Source organism: Anomaloglossus baeobatrachus, chromosome 10, assembly GCF_048569485.1.
Source record: "Anomaloglossus baeobatrachus isolate aAnoBae1 chromosome 10, aAnoBae1.hap1, whole genome shotgun sequence".
Taxonomy (NCBI): domain Eukaryota; kingdom Metazoa; phylum Chordata; class Amphibia; order Anura; family Aromobatidae; genus Anomaloglossus; species Anomaloglossus baeobatrachus.
In genome coordinates this window covers 170746375-170764691 of record NC_134362.1, presented here as the reverse complement: position 1 = coordinate 170764691, position 18317 = coordinate 170746375, and the positions used below count along the sequence as shown (strand labels likewise).

Below are 18317 nucleotides of genomic sequence, written 5' to 3'. Positions count from 1 at the left end.
AGGGGATTAATAAGCACATGAACAAGGCACATTACATAGTTGGCGCGGGAACTATTTACCAGGTGTAACACCATGCGGAAGGTTACTCACACTAGGCGGAGCATCTACGCACACATAACACTACCAGAACGGGATAGCCACGCCCAGATGATAGCACCGCCCACATATGCAAATACACGATGTTTCCTCCAATAGCGTTAGTATTCTGCGCTTCGGCCCGCCCCCGGAAATAGATCTGGCAGCGCACTAGGCTGTGGGAGGAGGTGTGGGCTGCACGCCGGTTGTGTGTACGGCGCCGTTGCAGCGGTACCATGGCGGCCCACGGAGGGCCCAGGGTACGGGCGCTGTACTCCTGCGAGCACTGGGAGATCGTGAAGCCGTCAGTGAGTGAGCTCTCCCGGGAGGTCCGTACAAACATTCTGTGCACAGTGAATGGATGCGGTAAAGTGCTCCCTAACCCCCCCGCTCTGAACATGCACTTGGTGAAGTCTCATGGAGTGCAGGTGAGATAATTCTGGGATGTACCAATAACAACATTAAAAAGGGGGGGTGCAATAATAATAACACAAATGGCAGAAGATGACGCTGTGATTTCATGGCTGCCACATTGCAGATCTGTGGCCTGGTCACTAATGCCCCTCTATCATTCATTGGCTGGTTGAATTCTCTTTGGAGCACCATATAGGCAAAAGAAATTGCATTCCTCTGTTATTCCTCCTGGAAATGCATTAATTAATTGACAACTGGGAGTTAAAGGGGTAAAAAAAAATGGTTTTCAGGTTGGATATGTATTAAAATAACAGAAATCATCATCTGCAGAGCTGCCTCACCCCATTTTTTTTGTTTATAGATGTCCAGTGGTCCCCTTGTGAGGGTGTGTGCCCCTCTAGATCTGCAGGACCCCTCCGTCAGCATTCAGGTCAATACCCTGCAGACCTCCACGGCCTCTGATGAGGTGTTGCGCAGTAATGATGGTGCTACATAGTGCATTCAGAGATGCCAACCGTTGGCTGGAGGACCACAGGGCTCTGGTCTGGAAGCTGTGGGTCAGGACACTGCAGATCTTTATGCTCCACTCTGGTGCTGACTGTATCAGACACATCCACTGACAAACAAATTGGTAACACCCCCCCCCCCCCCCCAGCTATCACTTTATTCATACATTCCCAGGAGGAGTAACAGAGGGTCTGAACAATGAACAGATCAAGGATAAATGCACCAGAATATTTGTGTACATTTATACTGTATAGACATATTAGTACATACCAAACGTTTGGACACACCACCTCATTAAAAGAGTTTTCTTTATTTTTCTGACTCTGAACATTGTAGATTCACATTGAAGGCATCAGAACTATGAATTAAAATATGTGGAATGAAATACTTAACAAAAAAGTGTGAAACAACTGAAAATATGTCTTATATTCTAGTCAGTCCAAAAAAAATTGGGAAAACTTTGAAAGTGTCCCTAAGTGCAGTGGCAAAAACCATCAAACGCTACAAAGAAACTGGCTCACATGAGGACTGCCCCAGGAAAGGAAGACCAAGAGTCACCTCTGCTGCGGAGGATAAGTTTATCCGGGTCACCAGCCTCAGAAATCGCAGGTTCACAGCTGCTCAGATTAGAGACCAGGTCAATGCCACACAGAGTTCTAGCAGCAGACACATCTCTAGAACAACTGTTAAGAGGAGACTTTGTGCAGCAGGCCTTCATGGTAAAATAGCTGCTAGGAAACCACTGCTAAGGACAAGCAACAAGCAGAAGAGACTTGTTTGGGCTAAAGAACACAAGGAATGGACATTAGAGCAGTGGAAATCTGTGCTTTGGTCTGATGAGTCCAAATTTGAGATCTTTGGATCCAACCACCGTGTCTTTGTAGAAAAGGTGAACGGATGGACTCTACATGGCTGGTTCCTACCGTGAAGCATGGAGGAGGAGGTGTGATGGTGTGGGGGGGGCTTTGCTGGTGACACTGTTGGGGATTTATTCAAAATTGAAGGCATACTGAACCAGCATGGCTACCACAGCATCTTGCAGTGGCGTGCTATTCCATCCGGTTTGCGTTTAGTTGGACCATCATTTATTTTTCAACAGGACAATGACCCCAAACACACCTCCAGGCTGTGTAAGAGCTATTTGACTAAGGAGAGTGATGAGGTGCTACACCAGATGACCTGGCCTCCAGTCACCAGACCTGAACCCAATCGAGATGGTTTGGGGTGAGCTGGACCGCAGAGTGAAGGCAAAAGAGCCAACAAGTGCTAAGCATCTCTGGGAACTCCTTCAAGACTGTTGGAAGACCATTTCCGGTGACTGCCTCTTGAAGCTCATCAAGAGAATGCCAAGAGTGTGCAAAGCAGTAATCAAAGCAGAAGGTGGCTACTCTGAAGAACCTAGAATATAAGACATATTTTCAGTTGTTTCACACTTTTTTAAGTATTTCATTCCACATGTTTTAATTCATAGTTTTGATGCCTTCAATGTGAATCTACAATTTTCAGAGTCAGGAAAATAAAGAAAACTCTTTTTGAAATGAGGTGTGTCCAAACTTTTGGTTGGTGCTGTATATAAACAGAAAATATGGAAATGCCCCTTTAAAAAATACTTTAGTAAGGGACGGCTTACCGCTAAGGCATTCTTATTTCTGGGGGTCTGATCTCTGGAATCCCCACTGATTTGAGTTTAAGGGGTTAACAGCCAAGGAGCTTTTTTTTTTTTTTTTTTTTTTTTTGCTGCTCCTCCTTCTTTTCTACATTGGGGGTGGTCCCAGAAGCTGGATCCCCCAGTAATCAGTGTTTTATAAGTGCAGATTGTCAAACCAGCTCCCCTCCCCAAATTTGGCGTCCCCTATAAGTCACGGTGAGGTGACCACGGCTGATTGCACTAATCACAATGATGTCAACTTTTACATGATTTCGATAGAAGTGAAGGGAAAAAAGCACAGGACCCCTGTTCTGCAGACAGATGTGGAACCCAACGCTGGTCCTCACATCAGGCACGTAGGCCACATTCTATGGTTGGAAATAGCATTCTAATGGTGCAGAATTTATAAGAGATCCCTCAGAAATACTAAATGATCTGGGGGGGGCACACCGCGACCTCTGGACGGGTACCTGTATTGGGGGGGGCGACCTCTGGACGGGTACCTGTATTGGGTGGGGGAGGCGCCCTCTGGACGGGTACCTGTATTGGGGGGCGGTGTACTGGTTGTAATTACCATTCATTTTAACAAAATATATCAATCTAATCAGCTCCTGCTCTATATAAGCCTGCTTGCAAATCAGAGACAATTTGTGTAAAGCGCTGTGGAATTAACAGTGCTATATAAATGAATAAATTATTATTATTATTATTATTATTATTATTATTATTATTATTATTATTATTATTATTATTATTATTATTATTTTAAACATGACAGGTCCCCTTTAAGTAGAAAGGAGCTGAAGGCACTCTTAGGACTGCTGCCCCTTTATTTAAATCCCCGATTGTCATAGAAGACAATTACTTTAAAAAAAAAAAAGAAGCTGTTGAGGAGAAGATACGATCAACTGATTGCCCCAAATGTCTGATACCGAGGCCTTTCATGAGGAGCAGCAATCAATATTCTGCTTTTGGAAACCTCTCAGGGGGGTCTGGCTATAGGGACCCCCAGCAATCAGCGGATATTGGCTGCATTAGTTTTGTTTGTCCACAAAAATATATTACATGCCGCTCGTCTAGATTGATGGGTGGCCGTGTTCATGAGTGGAAGTTGCATATGGACCGCGGCTGACAACCCTCATAAAAGTCACAGGGGAATGTTTGGATTGTGGATACATTATACAATACAGAAGGCGCCCATTGTCTTCTTGAAGCGCTGATTCGGGTTTATTCATCACTCATCTTTGCCGGGTTGTGATTATAAACCTTTATATTTTGCTCCCAGTGCAGTAATAGATCTGTCCTTTTGATGTCCTTGAAGATTCTCCGCTCATTGATGGTCTCCATCTGCTGCTTCTTCTCATCTAGGGAGTTTCTTAATTTGTGCTTTTGGAAGTCCCCGGTGTCTGATCCCGGAGCAGGTGTATGGCTCCCTGTATAATATGATATACTTCATGCAATGCTGAACCTGATACATTTTTATTTATTGTCCTACTCCAGAATTTTCCTGGCCTATGTTTCACATGACACACACTATCTATATCTATATAATTAATATAATATATATATATATATATATATATATATATATATATATATATATATATATATATATATAATATATTATATAATATATTTTTTTTATTATATAAAAAAAATTTTTTTCTTCTTTGCAGGATGGAATAACAAATCCCACGTTACGGAAAGATTTAAAGGCGTCACAGAAGCTGTACTGCTGTCCGATAGAAGGATGTCCACGAGGGTCCAACCGGCCTTTCTCACAGTTCTCCCGTGTAAAGCAGGTGTGTGGCCGGTGTAACAGTACCTTCCTTTGCAGCACACAGCAACTCCACCCTGCTTTGCATCACTACTAGTGATGAGCGGGCACTACCATACTCAGGTGCTCTGTACTCGTAACTAGTGATGAGCGGGCACTACCATGCTCGGGGCACTACCATGCTTGGGTGCTCTGTACTCGTAACTAGTGATGAGTGAGCACTACCATACTCAGGTGCTCAGTACTCGTAACTAGTGATGAGCGGGCACTACCATGTTTGGGGCACTACCATGCTTGGGTGCTCTGTACTCGTAACTAGTGATGAGTGAGCACTACCATACTCAGGTGCTCTGTACTCGTAACTAGTGATGAGCGGGCACTACCATGCTTGGGTGCTCTGTACTCGTAACTAGTGATGAGCGGGCACTACTATGCTCGGGTGCTCAGTACTCGTAACTAGTGATGAGCGGGCACTACCATGCTTGGGTGCTCTATACTCGTAACTAGTGATGAGCGGGCACTACCATGCTCGAGTGCTCTGTACTCGTAACTAGTGATGAGCGGGCACTACCATGCTCGAGTGCTCTGTACTCGTAACTAGTGATGAGCGGGCACTACCATGCTCGGGTGCTCAGTACTAGTAACTAGTGATGAGCGGGCACTACCATGCTCAGGTGCTCTGTACTTGTAACTAGTGATGAGCGGGCACTACCATGCTCGGGTGCTCAGTACTCGTAACTAGTGATGAGCGGGCACTACCATGCTCGGCTGCTCTGTACTCGTAACTAGTGGGAAACGGGGACGCGCATGCACGCTACCTTTTAGGGGTGTTGACGTCTGACAGCGCTGGGTCTCAGCCGCGATTGGTCCTGTCGCGCCGACACAGTGGGGGTGGAGTGGCTGGAGCATGCGAGCGCCATGTATAAATACACATGGCTGCTTCATAGCGTTCCACCTCCCCCTGATGAAATGATCCTATACTAACGATCGTGAGACGTATACGTTGGGGCTCTCTCTCCAGGGGGTCCTCTCTGCTGCGTTTTCAGGCTTGTATTTGCACTTTATGGGTATGTTTGCCTAACTGGCTGGGCTATTGCCCTTTACTGGTGTCCTTTTATTCACTTTAACTACTCATTGGCATCCACCCATTATTATTTGGGTTAAATCTCTTTAATGTAGCATTGATCCTGTTTGTTTCATGTTAATCTGCTATTGTAAAGTCTATTTTACCAGCACTTCTGTAAAAGCAATGTTTACTAGACTCTCTGCTATTTTAGAGTATACACACTTTTTTCACTTTACGTAGTGATTTATCCATGTGTAACAATTAGTGCTGGTTTTTATGACTCATTCATGTGTAACAATTATCAAAATTCTATCATGCTATATGTATATAGGGTGCCCGTGCCTATTCTTATGCTGTGATTTCTGACCCAGCTTGTCAGTTTTTTCACTTGTGCTTTACACTAATTTTGTGTATTTGTATTTTCTTCATCGTTCCTTATGGGAGACCCAGACCATGGGGTGTATAGCTTCTGCCTCCGGAGGACACACAAAGTACTACACTCAAACGTGTAGCTCCTCCCTCCTAGCATATACACCCCCTGGTAGCCAGTCCTAGCCAGTTTCAATGCTTTGTGTTCAGGAGGTCACACACACAGATGCATTCTCTGATTTTTGATATTTGGAAGAAAAGCGGGTCCAGTCTGGACTCCCGGCATGTCCCTTCTCACCCCACTGTGTCGGCGGTGCTGTTAAGGTTGATTTTACAAGGCTGGAGCCTTCACATGCCGCGCTCCTTCACCATCCCCTGGGGCTCTGGCTTGAAGTGGGAGCCATCACGGTTCTCACTGCTTTGCAGGAGACCGGTCTCCATCCGCAGCCCTTTCAGGATTCTGCCGGACGGAGCGCTCACCTCCCAGGGACCTGGCACCTGCGTCTCACAAGCTAAGTACTGAGACGTTTTTACCACAGACAGTGGTCTTTCCAGGGGTCCCTTGTACTTATTTATTGGGGAGAGTGTGTTATTTGACTGTGTTAACATTTCCGGCCGGTTCTCCAGTTTTCACTGGAGAACCGCGCCGATGGTGCCTGCACGCTGGCCGCATGTTTAAATCTAGGCCCCGGCTTCGCCTGAGGCCTAGTTTCGGTTTCACTGCCCCTGCATGTTAGTCAGTGCAGAGGGACAGTGCGGCTCCGCCCAGCGGCTGTGCAGCACAGGGAACGGACACTCCTCACTGAGGAAAGATTCCCTCCCCTGTATACCTCATTTGCCCGCTCTCAGAGTAGGCCCCGCCCCCTCTCCTCGCTCCGGTCACCATTTTCTCAGCGTTCTCAATGTCTGCATAGGCACAGAGATACCACATTGTGACAAATGGGGGCCTGGGCTGGGGGACTGGAGGGCACAGAAATGTATGTTAAACGGTTTGGCAAGCCACAACCTCCCGGTTGTGCAGCTGCTTATATTCTCTGTTTATATACTCTGCTGGGGGTCATTCTGGACAGAGCCCCCACTTCTGCAGCATGTCTCACATCAGAGCAAGGCTGCAAGGCTGTTCTTAATATGCACTGCATGTAGACTCGTACTGCCTGTACCGAGCACATAAACACAGTGGTCCCTCAGCCTGGAGGCTCATCAGTGGTCCCTCCAGCTGCTCCTGCTCCGGTGGTGCTGAGCATGCATTAGCCCCCTTCTCAGGGCGCTTCTGCTGCTACGGCTCGCTCAGCAAAGCTCTCAGAGGACTCTTCATCTGGTCTCAAACCCCGTCCTCCTAAAATGGAGACGCAGGGTCCCCTGTCCTTCCCCGTCCCGCAGCTCTGATTCACGAGCTGACTCACTGGACGAGGAGGATGTCTTTACTAGGGGCTCGGACGCTACTTCATGTACCATTGATCTGTCCGAAGGTGATGCAGATGCTAATGATTTGATTGCGTCCATTATATTTGTACTGGACCTCAATCCGCCTGTATCAGGGGAGTATCCCCCTCTGGCAGAAAGGCATCAGTATACCTTAAAGAGAACAAAGAGTGTGTTCCTTAACCACTCCAGTTTTCAGCCCACTGTGACCAAGCCCACAGCCTGTCCTGACAGACGCTCCCAAAGCGTGGTTCTGATGACTGTTTCCCCCTTCCACCAGAGGTGGTCAAGGAGTGGGCTCATTCACCAAGGGTGGTCCCTCCGGTGTCTAGTCTTTCAGCCCGGATAGTTGTATCAGTGGCTGACGGCACCTCTCTAAGGATCCCACTGTACATTAATTCTGTACTGGACCTCAATCCGCCAGTATCGGAGGAGCAACCCTCTCTGGCAAAAAGGCACCAGTTTACCTTGCCTAAGAGAACAAGGAGTGTGTTCCTTAACCACTCCAGTTTTCAGGCCACTGTGACCAAGCCCAGGGTCTGCTCTGACAAACGCTTCCCAAAGCGTGGTTCTGATGACAGTTTTCCCCTTCCACCAGAGGTGGTCAAGGAGTGGGCTCATTCACCAAAGGTGGTCCCTCCGGTGTTTAGACTCTCAGCCCGGACCGTTGTATCAGTGGCTGATGGCTCCTCACTTACGGCTTTGCTGTCCGCCAGGTTGTCCTTCTGGCCAAATCTGTATGGAGGCGGCAGGGGCCTCGTTCTCCCCAGCTTTTGCAGCAGTGCGGGCTTTCATAGCCATCTCTGCTTCTCTAGAGGAGATGCATTCCCTCACAGGGACTCTATGCCCGAAATGGTTGCCTTAACTTCCAGACTTCAGTCTTTTCATCCTATGCCATGTCTGCCATGCTGGAGACTCTCACTGCACTGCGGTGGCCTCGGCTAATTTCCTCGCTATCCGCAGGCTCCTGTGGCTTCGGAAGTGGAAGGCGGATGCTTCTAAAGAAGTTCCTTGCTGGGCTCCCTTTTGCTGGGACCAGACTATTCGGGAACAACTGGATGAAATTATTAAGGAAGCTCTTGGCGGGAAGAGTTCTTCCAGGCCACAGACCTAAACCAGGAAACCTGTCCAGGGCAGGAATCAGTCGAGGTTTCGTTCTTTTCGTTCCTCCATCTGATCGTTCTCTAAGCCCTCGGCCTCGTCCACTAGCTCAGCCAAGGATCGTAAACCCAAATGGCGCACGAAGCCGCGTCCTCAGAGGACAGCAGGAGATGCTGCCACTAAGTCAGCCTCCTCCTGGCTATCTGGCCACGCCAGCAACGTCCTTGGTCGGTGGCAGGCTCTCCCACTTTGGCGACGTATGGTTTTAACACGTCTCCGATCAGTGGGTGCGAGATACCATCTCCCACGCCTACAGGATAGAATTCTATCCAGCCCGCCAAACAGATTTTTTCTGTCAACTCCCCCCTGCTCCAAGGCCGCCGCCTTCTCACAGGCTGTGGCATTCTTGCAGGCCACTGGAGTAATTGTACCGGTTACCGACTGGGAACGATTCTGAGATTTCTGCTTAAATCTATTCCTAGTACCCGAAGAGGGCGGTGCCTTCCGACCTGGATCTCAAGCTTCTCAAGCATGTTCAGGTGCGGCATTTTCGCATGGAGTCTCTGCGATCAATCAATGACCCAAGGAGATTCCCTAGCATCCATCGACATCAGAGATGCCTATCTGCATGTGCCAATCGCAGTTTCACACCAGCGTTGGCTACGTTTTGCAATCAGAGTGGTCCAATTTGTGGCTCTTCCCTTGGGGTTAGCCACGGCCCCTCGAGTATTCTCAAGGTCGGGGCAGCTGTGATTGCGGTCCTGCACCTCTAGGGGTTGGCAGTGATCCTTTTGTCCTGGACAGCCTTCTAGTCTGGGCTTCATCCAGTGCAGACTGTTAGCGGAGTGCCTCGCTCACTCTCGCCACTCTAACCAATTCGGGTGGTTTGTCATTCTGTCCAAGTCCACTCTGACTTCGACCCAGAAGTTCACATACCCAGGGACGCAATTCGAGACTCTGTCGGCACTTGTGAAGCTGCCCTTAGTCAAACAGCAGTCCCTCCGCTGGCGGTCGACGTTGTTCCATCAGGCACCTAATACAGGTGCTGGATCAGATGGTGGTGTCAATGGAAGCGATTCCCTTGCCCAGTTCCATCTGCGTCCTCTGCGGCTGGATATTTTCCGCTGTTGGAACAAGTGGACTTCCTCCTTCCACGGGGTGGTGGCTTCGCCACAGACCACGGGCTCGTTTCAGTGGTGGCTTCGGCCCCTCTGTCTCAGGGACGCTCCTTCCTGGCCCCGTCCCGGGTAATCCTCACCAAGATGCTAGTTTATCCGGCTGGGGAGCAGTATATCTCCACCATGGAGTGCAGGGCACTTGGACTCTGTCCGAATCAGCCCTCTGGATCAATGTGCTGGAAATCAGAGCTGTGTTTCTAGCTCTCTAAGCCTTTCACAATCTGTTGGCGGCCAGGCACATTCGAGTCCAGTCAGACAACGCTACAGCGTTTGCCTACATCAACCTCCAGGGCGGGACACTCAGCCGCCTGGCAATGTTGGAGGTTCATCGCATTCTTCAGTGGACGGAGGACTCCTAGTCCACCATATCCGCAGCCCACATCCCAGACGTGGAAAACTGGGAGGCAGATTGTCTCAGCCGTCAAACCGAGGCTCCACGATCCTCAGGTTTTTGCGGCAGACGAACTGGTTCAAGTTTGGTCCCAGCTTCGTCTGTCTTACGTGTTTCACCCTCTAGTTCTTGCCCAGAGTCCTGCGCAAGATCAGAAAGGAGGGCCGTCGGGTCATTCTCATTACTCCAGACTGACCCAGGCAAGCTTGGTACCCTGACCTGCTCCGTCTGTCCGTAGAGGTGCCATGGCACCTCCCGGACTGTTCAGACCTTCTCTCACGAGGTCCGTCTTTCCGCCAGAATCTGCGGCTCTCAGATTGACGGCGTGGCTTTTGAGTCCTGGATCTTGACGACTTCTGGTATCCCTCCTGAAGTCATCTCCACTATGACTCGAGCTCGGAAGTATCCTTGGCCTTTTGGCCTTGCCGACCCTCCTGTCCCTTCTACAGTCCGGTCTGCAGCTAGGACTATCCCTCAATTCCCTTAAGGGACAGGTCTCGGCTCTGTCAGTGTTGTGCCAGCGGCGTATCGCCCGGCTGGCTCAGGTGCGCTCCTTCATGCAGGGCGCATCTCACATCATTCTGCCTTACCGGCGGCCTTTGGAGCCCTGGGACCTTAATCCGGTCCTCACGGCTTCCGGAAACCCCCCTTTGAGCCTCTTAGGGAGATTTCTTTGTTTCGTCTTTCACAGAAAGTGGTCTTTCTAGTGGCCATAACTTCCCTCAAGAGAGTCTCTGTTTTGGCTGCACTCTCTTCGGAGTCCCCCATTTTTTTGGTTTTTCATCAAGACAAGGTGGTTGCTGCTTCCACCTTAACCGGGGCATTTTCCCTGCCTTCCTTTTGTCCGGCTCCTGTTCATCGCTTTGAAAAGGCGTTGCATACTCTGGATCTGGTGCGGGCGGTCCGGATCTATGTGTCTCGCACCGCTGTTCTTAGGCGGTGCACCTCTCTTTTGTGCTGACCACTGGTCAGCGTAAGTGCCTCTCGGCATCTAAGCCGACCCTGGCTCGTTGGTTTAGGTCGGCCATTTCCGATACCTACCAGTGTACTCAAGTGCCTCTCCCGCCAGGGATCAAGGCACACTTGACCAGAGCTGTTGGTGCCTCTTAGGCTTTCAGGCCCAGGCTACGGCTCAGCAGGTCTGTCAGACTGCCACTTGGACTAGTCTGCATACCTTTTCGAAGCACTACCAAGTGCATGCTCATGCTTCGGCAGATGCGAGCTTGGGCAGACGCATCCTTCAGGCGGCTGTCGCCCATTTGTGAAGTTAGGTTTCGCCTACTTCTCAGTTTTTCTGTTTATTCCCACCCATGGACTGCTTTGGAACGTCCCATGGTCTGGGTCTCCCATAAGGAACGATGAAGAAAAAGAGAATTTTGTTACTTACCGTAAATTCTTTTTCTTATAGTTCCGACATGGGAGACCCAGCACCCTCCCTGTTGCCTGTTGGCAGGTTTCTTGTTCCGTGTGTTTTCACCGGCTGTTGTTGTAGACAGAGGTTCCGGTTGTTCCGGGTTTTGCTCTGTCTCTACTTGTGGGTGGATGTCCTCCTTCAACTTTTGCACAGGACTGGCTAGGACTGGCTACCAGGGGGTGTATATGCTAGGAGGGAGGAGCTACACTTTTAGTGTAGTACTTTGTGTGTCCTCCGGAGGCAGAAGCTATACACCCATGGTCTGGGTCTCCCATGTCGGAACTATAAGAAAAAGAATTTACGGTAAGTAACAAAATTCTCTTTTTTTTTATACAATACCGGCCTGATTTGCCGCTGATTCTTATGTGCCAGTTGCTCCACAATAAATATTCTTGCACTGTACTCCTTGTCCTCCAGTTCTTACTCTCTGCTCTGAGTGTGCTTCCACAGGTGCCATGTTTTGGTTTTCCTGTGCTCTTTTTACAATTTGGTCATCTTGTGTACATGCTCGGTATATGTAACCAGCAGTTGGACATTCAGACGGGCACGACTTGAGTACCTGATTATAATGGAAGTCAATAGGGGACTCGAGCATTTTTTCATGGATGATTTCCCAGAAAAATGCTCAAGTTCCCCTTTGACTTCTATTATACTCAGGTACTCAAGTCGTGCCCGTCTGAACGTCCAACTGCTAGTTACATATACCGAGCGTGGTAGTGCCCGTTCATCACTAGTTACGAGTACCGATCGCCCGAGCATGGTAGTGCTCACTCATTACTAGTTACGAGTACCAAGCATGGTAGTGCCCGCTCATCTCTAGTTACAAGTACCGAGCACCTGAGCATGGTAGTGCCCGCTCATCACTAGTTACGAGTACCGAGCACCCGAGCATGGTAGTGCTCACTCATTACTAGTTACAAGTACCGAGCATGGTAGTGCCCGCTCATCTCTAGTTACGAGCACCCGAGCATGGTAGTGCCCGCTCATTTCTAGTTACGAGTACCGAGCATGGTAGTGCCCGTTCATCACTAACCACTACTTATCTTATATTTGCAAAGGAATAGATGTTAGGCTATGTTCACATTATGCTCTAGAACACTTTTGCTGTTTTTTGCCCGGAAAGCTTTTGCCCATATGCAGAACTTGGGGGTGACCTGTCGGCTCTGATAGATCTTGCGTGCAGCAGCAAAACACTGTAGGCCTAGTCAATATCTGTACTACTTGGTTAAGAAGTGATTACTGTAATTATTAAAAAAAAAAATCTATTGTGTCTGTGTGTATCTGTGTAATATATTATATTAGCAAGAATTGTTCTACGTATATATTAAGGGTTTGTATGTCCATTACTGCCACCTAAAAAATAAAAATCGCCCCTCCATTGTTAAAATTGTCCCCCTCCTTGTCAGAGCATTCACTCCTGGATCCTGTCTCGCCCTACAACAGATCCATCCTATAGTTCCCCCTCCTTACACTATAATGTAAACTAATAATACACATGTGATTCTCTTAAAGGGAACCTGTCACCAGTTTTTCGGCCTATAAGCTGCGGCCACCATCACTGGGCTCTTATATACAACATTCTAACATGCTGTATATAAGAGCCCGGGCCGGGGGTATAACATAAAAAAACACTTTATAATACTTACCTAACGGTTGCACGATGGGCCAAATGGGCGTCTCCGTTCTCCGGTGCTGGCGCCTCCTCTTTCGGCCATCTTCGTCCTCTTTCTGAAGCCTGGGTGCATGACGCGTCTACGTCATACACACTCGCCGGTTCTGCGCAGGCGCACTACAATACTTTGATCTGCCCTGCTCAGTGTGTATGACGTCGGACCTGTCATGCACTGTGGCTAGAGAAGGAGATCAAAGATGGCTAAAAGATGCGGCGCCGGGAACCGGACAACGGAGACGCCCATTAGGTCCACCACGTGACCGTTAGGTGAGTATTATAAAGTGATTTTTATGTTCTACACAGCGGCCTGGGCTCTTATATACAGGATGTTAGAATGCTGTATATAAGGGTTCACTGGTGGTGGCCGCAGCTTATAGTCACCAAATCTGGTGACAGGTTCCCTTTAAAGGGGCTGGCCAGGCTTGTGATGACTCTGACTGCAGACTTTCGAATTGTCACAGCGCGCGTGCTGCATGCCGTCAGGTTCTCCGGTGGCAGCAGCAAGAGCAGGCAGTCACGTGACTGCAAGTATGTGATTTGCTGAGTTAGACCTGTGCGGTCTCGCTCAGCTTACTTGTTTTGAGTGAGAGTGCGCATGTCTAGTTGGAATGTGTCCAGAAGGCTGCCAATGGCATACTTGCAGTCTGGTGACTGCCTGCTCTCGCTGCCGGTACCGGAGAATCTTGACAGCATGCAGGGCACGCACTGTGAAGATTTCAAAAGTATGCAGTCACTCTTTCATCACAAACCCGGCCAACCCCTTTTTTTAAGTATATTTATTTCTCTGTTTTCTAAACCTAATCCTGCATGTTACAGCACTTCATGAAAATGCACGCCGAAAAGAAGCACAAATGTGAGAAATGCGGAAACTCATACGGCACAGAGTGGGACTTGAAGCGGCACATCGGTTACTGTGGAAAAACGTTTCAGTGCACATGTGGCTGTCCTTATGCCAGCAGAACGGCTCTGCTATCACATACCCACAGGATGGGCCACGAGATTCCTGTGGAACACAGGTAAAGGATATATATGTAAAACAATACAAACGTGTGTTTTTTGTTTTTTTTTTTTTTTTTTTTATTCTGGGGGAGGGGAGGTAAAATAATTAAAAAAAATGTATACACGCACTAAAGCAGGGGTGGGGAACCTCCGGCCCGCGGGCCGTATGCGGCCCGCAATGACCTTTTCTGTGGCCCCCGGGGCACTGGAGCAGATTCCCGGTGGCTGTGGTGCTCGGGCAGCCGCTCATCTTGTCTATTGCCGGCAGACAGCACTGGGGGTGGGACTTCCTCCCTCTGGCTCCTACATGCTCCCTGAGATTGCAGCTAGAATCAGAGTGATGGGGGAGGGGCCTGCACGGGATATAGAAGGCTGCATAGTGCCGTGTGTTCTACCTCTCACACTCCCATGCTGTGCTCGGCTGTTCATGGCTAGCAGGTCTTTTCTTGGAGAGAAAAGACGAGAATGAAGGCAGCCCTTGAGCTGAGCTGCTGCATCCATCACTTGTGCTGCACCTGATCTTACAGGGCACCTAAGCAGCAGGTACTTATATCTGCGCTAAGTGTGTTTATATCTAATATATACCACCATATATCAAATGTATTTGTCACTTAAGTGTCCAGCGTCTGTTGTGTATACAACATGTGCGTGTGCTGTGTATACGGCGTGTGTGCTGTGTATGTGCTGTGTATACGGTGTATGTGCTGTGTATACGGCGTGTGTGCTGTGTATGTGCTGTGTATACGGCGTGTGTGCTGTGTCTGTGCTGTGTATACGGCGTGTGTGCGCTGTGTATACGGCGTGTGTGTGCTGTGTGTGTGCTGTGTATACGGCGTGTGTGCTGTGTGTGCGCTGTGTATACGGCGTGTGTGCTGTGTGTGTGTGCTGTGTATACGGCGTGTATACGGCGTGTGTGCTGTGTGTGCGCTGTGTATACGGCGTGTGTGCTGTGTGTGCGCTGTGTATACGGCGTGTGTGCTGTGTGTGCGCTGTGTATACGGCGTGTGTGCTGTGTGTGTGTGCTGTGTATATGGCGTGTGTGTGTGCTGTGTTTGGCACTTAATAAAGTTTCATATTGTAAGGTTTATTGGTATATCTAATTCCTGGTGTGCACATGTTTACATGCAGAACTTTTTGGCTTGTTGAGTGCTGTGTATGGCTTATGTGTGTGCTGTATACGGCATGTGAGTGCTGTGTGCAGTATACAGTATCTCCTGTGCATGTGTACTATATATGGCCAGTGTGCGTCATGGGTAGTGTACAATATGACAACTGTGTCAAGGCTGTGTGCAGTATACGGTGTCAGAGCGGTGTGTGTATGTACAGTGTCTCCTGTGTAATATATATGATTTACCAATCTGCGCTTCAAACAAAGACAAACCTGGAAAAGCAGTTGTGAGACGCAAACATCACAGCGCACCAAAGAGAATCAGCTCTGGCCGCCACAGTAGGGGTATAGGGGAGAGTTAATTAATTGTTTGACCAATTATAGCCGGGTCATTTTCAAGTTGATGATTTTGTGCGGCCCCCGAAGGTTGGTAGAATTTTCCAAATGGCCCCCGGCAGTAAAAAGGTTCCCCACCCCTGCACTAAAGGATGATTAAGAATGAGGGGCTGCAGTGCATATTTGGAAAAGGTTTAAAAAAAAAATACCTCTGCATGTGATTCCGGGTCTTCTAGTGTTCCATTCTATATGACCACTACAGCCTCTGATTGGCCGTAGCTGTCACATGGGGCAGAACTCCACTCTGTCTTCTGCGGTGGATTTTTCTGTCTGCAAATCTACATACAAAAACTTAAAAATAAATAAAAAAAAAATTAATGTGCTCTAAACATGCCATTACCTTTTCAATGTGAAGTAGGAGTGTTTTTTTTTTTGTTTTTTCCAATACATACAAAACAGAGGGAAAAATAAGGCAAATTGGACATAATTTAACATATAGCTCCAGAAAATGGGCAGGACAAAATTCAAAATTGTTGGCACCTTTCCAAAATTGTGGGTAAACAACTTTTGTTTCAAGCATGTGATGCTCATTCACTCGTCAGTGACAAGTAATAGGTGTGGGCAATATGAAAATCACACCTGAAACCAGATAAAAAGAGAGAAGTTGACTCAATCTTTGCACTGTGCGTGCCACACTAAGCATGGAGAACAGGAAGAGCAGAAGGGATCTGTCTGAGGACTTGAGAACCAAAATTGTTGAAAAATATCTTCAATCTCAAGGTTACAAGTCCATCTTGAGAGATCTTGATGTTCCTTTGTCCATGATGTGCAACACAATCAAGAAGTTTACAACCCATGGCACTGTAGCTAATCTCCCTTTATGTGGACGGCAGAGAAAATTTGGTGGAAGCTGTAATGCAGGATGGTCTAAATGATGGATAAGCCCCCAATCAAGTTCCAAGGAAATTATGTCCTGCAGGCTCAGGGTGCATTAGTGTCAACACGAACTATCCATCTACATTTGAATGAAATAGAACGCTATGGAGGAGACCCAAGAGGACCCCACTGCTGACACGTGAAAAAAGCTAGACCGCAGATTGACAATGTACATGCGTAACCAAAATACTTCTGGGACAGTGTCTTGTGGACAGATGAGACCAAGATGGAGCTTTCTGGTAAAGCACATCATTGTATTGTTTACTGAAAAGGGAATGAGGCCTACAAAGAAAAGAATACAAAACCTACAGTCAAATATGGTGGAGGTTTCATGAATTTTGAGGGTTATTTTGCTGCCTCTGGCACTGGCTGCTTTGGCTGTGTGCAAGGCATCAAGAAATCTGAAGATTACCAAAGGATGACAATGGCATACCCATTTTCAGAAAGCTAGGTTTGCGTACTAAGTCATGGATCTTGTTAGACCCCAAACATACTTCAAGAAGCCCCCAGAAATGGATGGAAACAAAGTGCTGGAGAGTTCTGAAGTGGCAGCAATGAGTCCAGATCCAAATTCCATTGACACCTGTAGAGGGATCTTAAAATTCCTGTTGGCAGAAGACTCCTTGAAATATGAGAGACCTGAAGTCTAATATATAAAGCTATGTGTGTCCGCTAAAGGAATCCGCACCATTGCATTTACAATCGCGAAATTTTGCACAGACACTCCATGTGACTCAGGGAACGTCAGACTGTTTGGGCGGGAAAATTTAACCCCGCGCTTTAGTTACTCTGCAAAAATCCTGCCTCCATTAAACTGAATGGAGGTAGGAGCTATAGGTTATTAATAGCAACTGTCAGTGGTTGCTATAGGAACCAAATAAACTGTTTAGTAAAAGAAGCTTATGTGTGAGGTAATAAGATGTCGGTGGTGAGATGGATAGAGACAGACAGAGACGGACCGGGCAAAGAGACACACACATAGAGACAGACACAGAGATGGAGACAGACTGATACAAATACAGAGATAGAAACAGACAAGGAAAGAGACATAGACAGACAGCGACACACATACAGAGACTGGGAGAGAGACCGTTACTATCCGGGGCAATGCCGGGTACTACAGCTAGTAGTTTATAAAGAAGAATCCCAGATTCCAGCTGAGAGGAAAAAGAAGCTTGTGGACGGTTATAGGAAGCGATTTATTATTCCAAAGTGTGTGCAACCAAATATTAAGTTGAGGAGGAGGGGGGGGGGCAACAATATTGTCCGGCCATTTTTGGAGTTTTGTCCAATTTGCCTTTTTTTCCTGTTTTAATAAATACAAAGTAAATAAATGTGGAATTGCAATAATTTTCAGGGAGAAATACTTTATTTTATGGAACAATTTCAAGGGTGTGAACACTTTCGGCCATGACTGTATGCATCTCAGTTGAGAGTATTGTATTCTGCTGCTTACAACCATTACTTTGTGAACCCCTTTCAAATATCCAATGAGGGCATTCAGAGTCATCTCCGCAGTTTCCCCCCTTCTTTGCACCACTTCGATCTGCCAGATTAGTGTTGGGTGGAGAACCAGTGTAGTATATTACATTGATTCCTCCTTGATTTCTCCATTTTCACTTCTGGACAGCTCATTGTGTATGGGGTGCTAATTTCCACCATATTTGTAGGGGTAAAGGTCCACTGATGGTCAGCTTGGGCCTCGAGGAGTGGAGTTGGGGAACCCTGAGCTAGATAATGGTGAAAGATGCCAAGCAAATTGGATTTTAAGATACATGGATTTATTTTTATTTTGTCAAATTTTTAGAATTTTCCTCCCAAAATAAACATTGAGATCTGCTTCTTCCTAACATATATGTAATTTGTGGTTTTCTTGCAGAGACCCACCTGTGAAGAAACGAAAA

General features: G+C 47.6%; 1 protein-coding gene across 1 annotated transcript in view; it reads left to right on the top strand.

Annotated features, from left to right (window-relative positions):
• The first annotated feature begins 238 nt into the window (after nucleotides 1-238).
• Nucleotides 239-18317, top strand: part of ATMIN (ATM interactor) — a 20108-nt gene continuing 2029 nt past the window's right edge. Inside the window, exons 1-4 of the mRNA XM_075326904.1 lie at nucleotides 239-503; nucleotides 4321-4446; nucleotides 13851-14050; nucleotides 18293-18317. The exon at nucleotides 18293-18317 is cut by the window's right edge and continues 2029 nt beyond it. Coding sequence (XP_075183019.1) covers nucleotides 312-503; nucleotides 4321-4446; nucleotides 13851-14050; nucleotides 18293-18317 — 543 coding nt within the window. The 5' untranslated portion in view covers nucleotides 239-311. The remainder of the gene's footprint in view (nucleotides 504-4320; nucleotides 4447-13850; nucleotides 14051-18292) is intronic.